The sequence below is a fragment of the Halyomorpha halys genome, unplaced genomic scaffold (assembly GCF_000696795.3).
Source record: "Halyomorpha halys isolate HHAL.00 unplaced genomic scaffold, Hhal_1.1 Scaffold747.1, whole genome shotgun sequence".
NCBI lineage: Eukaryota > Metazoa > Arthropoda > Insecta > Hemiptera > Pentatomidae > Halyomorpha > Halyomorpha halys.
The window spans coordinates 224,221-228,265 of record NW_027111002.1 but is presented as its reverse complement, the minus strand read 5'-3'; the positions used below and the strand labels follow the sequence as shown (position 1 = coordinate 228,265).

At 26.4% G+C, this 4,045-nt stretch overlaps 1 protein-coding gene across 3 annotated transcripts in view; it reads left to right on the top strand.

Moving 5' to 3' along the window:
• Positions 1-4,045, top strand: part of BBS1 (Bardet-Biedl syndrome 1) — a 64,725-nt gene that overhangs the window by 32,206 nt on the left and 28,474 nt on the right. For all 3 annotated transcript variants that reach the window (XM_067049087.1, XM_067049086.1, XM_067049088.1), the window contains exons 7-10: positions 441-669; positions 734-898; positions 1,650-1,771; positions 1,847-1,981. In XM_067049087.1, the coding sequence (XP_066905188.1) occupies positions 441-669; positions 734-898; positions 1,650-1,771; positions 1,847-1,981 (651 nt within the window). The remainder of the gene's footprint in view (positions 1-440; positions 670-733; positions 899-1,649; positions 1,772-1,846; positions 1,982-4,045) is intronic.

The window sequence follows — 4,045 nt, the reverse complement described above, 5'->3', positions numbered from 1 at the left end:
TTATTTATTTCTGTGTACACAATATTTTTTTAAGTTACATTAAATATTTAATTGCAGATAAAATTTCTTTCACATAGTATATGTCAAATGTCTGTATTTTTTACCGGTGCTTTTATATTTGTTATTGTTTTAACACACCCCTAATTATAATGTTCACCACTCAGTTGTTGGATCAATGAACTTAATCAAGTGTTGCACAACAAAAAGTGTTTACCAATTTTTTTTTTAATGTGTGCCCATCAAACGCATTGTGCTTGAGCTCAGCAATTAGCATATTGTGCCAGATGGAAGGTTTAGTTATTCATAGCATTAATAGTTCAGCAATCAATTGCTGTTATTAAAATCTTTTATTTTATTTTTTAAATATTGTCATAAAACTACTGTTTTGTTGTTTTAATATTTATTTATTATAAAATATTAAAGTCATAATGAAATTAAAGGGACAAAAATATTGGACTATATCTTTACCAGCTGATCCACTGAGTATGACTGGGATACCAATAGCTGGGCTTGCTCTTGATTTAGTAGCTGTTTCTCTTAGTGATGGAAGTATACATTTTTACAATGGAGCAAATTTAGTTCATACAATTACAACCACTGATCCTGTTTCTTCAATGATCTTTGGAAGATATGGGCAAGAAGAGCATGCTTTAATTTCTATTTCATCTAGTAAGTTCCATTCTTTCAAACATTAAAAAAAAAAATTAAATAATTATCTGTATATCTATTTCAGGTGGTATGCTTGATATAAGACTTCTTAAAAGAACAGCTCAGTTTAATAAGCAAAGTAAACTTTCTTTTCAATTGGAGTACCGCCCATCTGACATAAAGCTGCTAGTTCCAAAAAAAAACAAATTATTTCTTGGACAAACAGTAAGAGAAATACAAAACTGTAAAGGTATGAACCTTTAATTCAATAAATATCAGTTTTACCACTATAAAATATTTTCTTCAGTTTTTTAATAGAGTAGTGCTTTGTACTAGTTGTAGGCTTCTACTTGGTCAGGTTTCATGCTGTATGGCTAATAATTTATTAAATATCTGTGTTGAAATATTTCTCATTAAAGTAGATTATTTTTTAGTAATTTATTAATTATTTGTTTTCCTCACCACTAAACATAAAAGATGAATTCAAACCATGGAGATGTATTCTTGTGAAGGATCTAGAGATGTATAGCCTAGGGAATGGAGACACAGAGTTAAAGTAAAAACAAGGAAAAACCTTGATAAGAAACTCCACAATAAGGTAAAATCTAAATGTAAGATCATGAGAGACCAGAATGGTTTGAGATTATTTGGTCATGTCTCTCCAATACCAGAGAACCAATCAGCCAAGATGATGTTAGAGAGTAATATCGATGGAAGAAGACCACAGAAGAGGTCCAGGAAGACTTAGGAGGAAGATCTTTGATAGAAGAGGAATCATACCAGTTTCTTTCCAAAAGAAATCAACTTGGACAAATTTAGAATGTTCAAGTTGACCCCATTGTCTAAAAATGCCCTTTAACCTTTTTAAATGGAAAATATGAAGTTATATTTATATTTTTATTAGATTTTTTTATTCAACTTATTTAATGTAACATATTTCTTTGACTGTTTGATTAATCCTCTCTTAAATGTATTACTGATGCTTTAATTTTTAAAAATAGATATGCATGTTTGGTTTCATCATTCTTGGCTTGGATTGAAAGTTTTAGCATCAGAAGCATTTATAACAGCAATACATAATTTCTCAGTTCTTCCAAAGGAGTCTCTCAAAATGATGATAAAGGTAAAAGAGCTAAAATAACAACAAAATAAATAAAGTAGCAATAATATAATTTTAATAATAAATAATTTGTTATAGGTTGTTGGATTAGGCCCAAGGATGAAGATTATGATAACATTAGAAAATTTATCCCAAAATGTGATTCCGCAAGGTCTTAAAATAACATTTATCTTTGATCCCAAAATATATAACATTAACACATCAGTAATAAAGGTAAAATAATTTTAAGAAATAAAGAGTTAATTTTAATTAATAAAACAAAGTAAACAAAAACAAAATGAGCTGTTGATATTTAAGGCATTAGGTTTCAAAACCAGTTATATTAATTTCCAAAATATTTTCCAGAGATATTACATCATTCCATTGTAGAAAAAGATAGTTTCCACTTATTGATTGGATTTATTTTTTTTACAAATGCTACATTACAATTTTCTTTGAACATCAATAATTGAGTTGAGAAAACCATAATTATTATGATTTTATCATTGGAAATAAATTAATTATTTGCCTAAAGTAATATTTTATTGCAGTATTTTAATAAGTAAATATTTTATTGGCCCTTAAATAAAACAAGCTTATTTTACCTAATTTTTTAATTGATTTCATTATTCTTTCAATATAATGGTAGATTCTACTTTTATTGTAATAGGAAATACAGTCTCTCTATCACTTTAATCATTATTGAAGAGGAATTATTTCTTCTAAAACTGTAATTCTGAAAAATGTTTTTGAAGTTCATTATTTTATTAAGATTGAAATTATTGATGTCCTGTTGATAGTATTGATTTTTTCTTTCTTTCCAATCATAACACAAAAAGTAAGCACTTCATTGTGAACATTATCCTGTATTTTAAAAAAGTTGCTAAAATTCTCTATAATTTATGTTTAGTAAAGTTTTTTTTGGACCTATATGAGAATAGTTATGATAAATGTTAGAAGTAGAGTCAAGAAGCAATAGTCAGCTACCTCCTTAATAAACATGTATAACATTAAGGTATCATTGTAAGTGTTAATATATTTATATTATATACAACAATTTTAGAAATAATGTTTCATTACGGATAATGTAGTCTGAAATATTAGGGATAAATGAAATAGATGGTGTATAAGTGTGGAGGTATTTTATAAGGACTTTCTACAAAATATAATATTTTCACTGAATAAACTTCAGAAAATAAAATATAATTAAAAACTACACATTTGTTCTCCACTGTTCTTGAATGGAAATTAATTTAACACTCGAAAAGAGCTACAAACTAAAAAAAAAAAGTTAATTTGAAGAGATAAATAGATATTTTGCAAGATTTTATTTTTACTGTTTTCTGAAAATTTCTGATTTTCAGTGGTAAAGCCTCATTGAATGAAAACTACACATTCCACAAGAAATTATAAGAACATGAATTCTAAATATTTTTCTCATCTTTATTATGATAGTGGTGTTCCCTAAGACTGGTACAGTTCTGGTCTTGGATCCGATAGGCAGGAGGAGTAGAAAGGAAAAAGGTGTTATATGAAAAGTATATCCCTTTCCTAAAAGAAAAATTCCGCAAGACCTTCAAAGAGAGAGTTCACCATGAGAGTCCTCTTGGATTTGAAAGAACAATTCCAAATAGAAAATGGAGCTTATTAGAAGATCTAGGTATTAGCAATAGGGATAATTTTGATCTTCACTGAGAATATAATTTTGGACTCCTAGGGCATCATACATTATCCACTGCATGGGAATTGGTCCTAAGGATACCCGATATGTAATATGTATTTGTTTTTTTACCACTTAATTTGTTTTTTTAACCTAAGCATTTATTTTTAACTATTTAGTTGTTTTATAACCTATTAATTTGATTTTTACTTATTTATTTATTTTTAACTTATTCATTTATTTTTTAATTAATGTATTTATTTATTCACTTATTTATTAATTTTTTTTAACTTTACTACTATGATTATTATATTATTTTTAATTATTTCTAAATTTCCATTTATTTTTTAATGCATATTGAAAGTTTTAACAAAATTTGATGAGTTATTAAATTTAAATAAAATTTGTATAATACATTGAGTATTTGTGTTAAATCTTTGAAAAAGAAGAATATGAGATGAGTGGGAGGGCAATAAGGAGAATTAAAAATATGAACTAAGGAAGAAACAAGAAGAAGTGAAGTAAAAGAAAAAAAAGGAAGAGAAAAGTAATAAAAGAATAAAAAATAAAATAAAAGCACAGGACAAAAAATTGATGTTGCAAAGTTATATATATATATATATATATATATATATAAG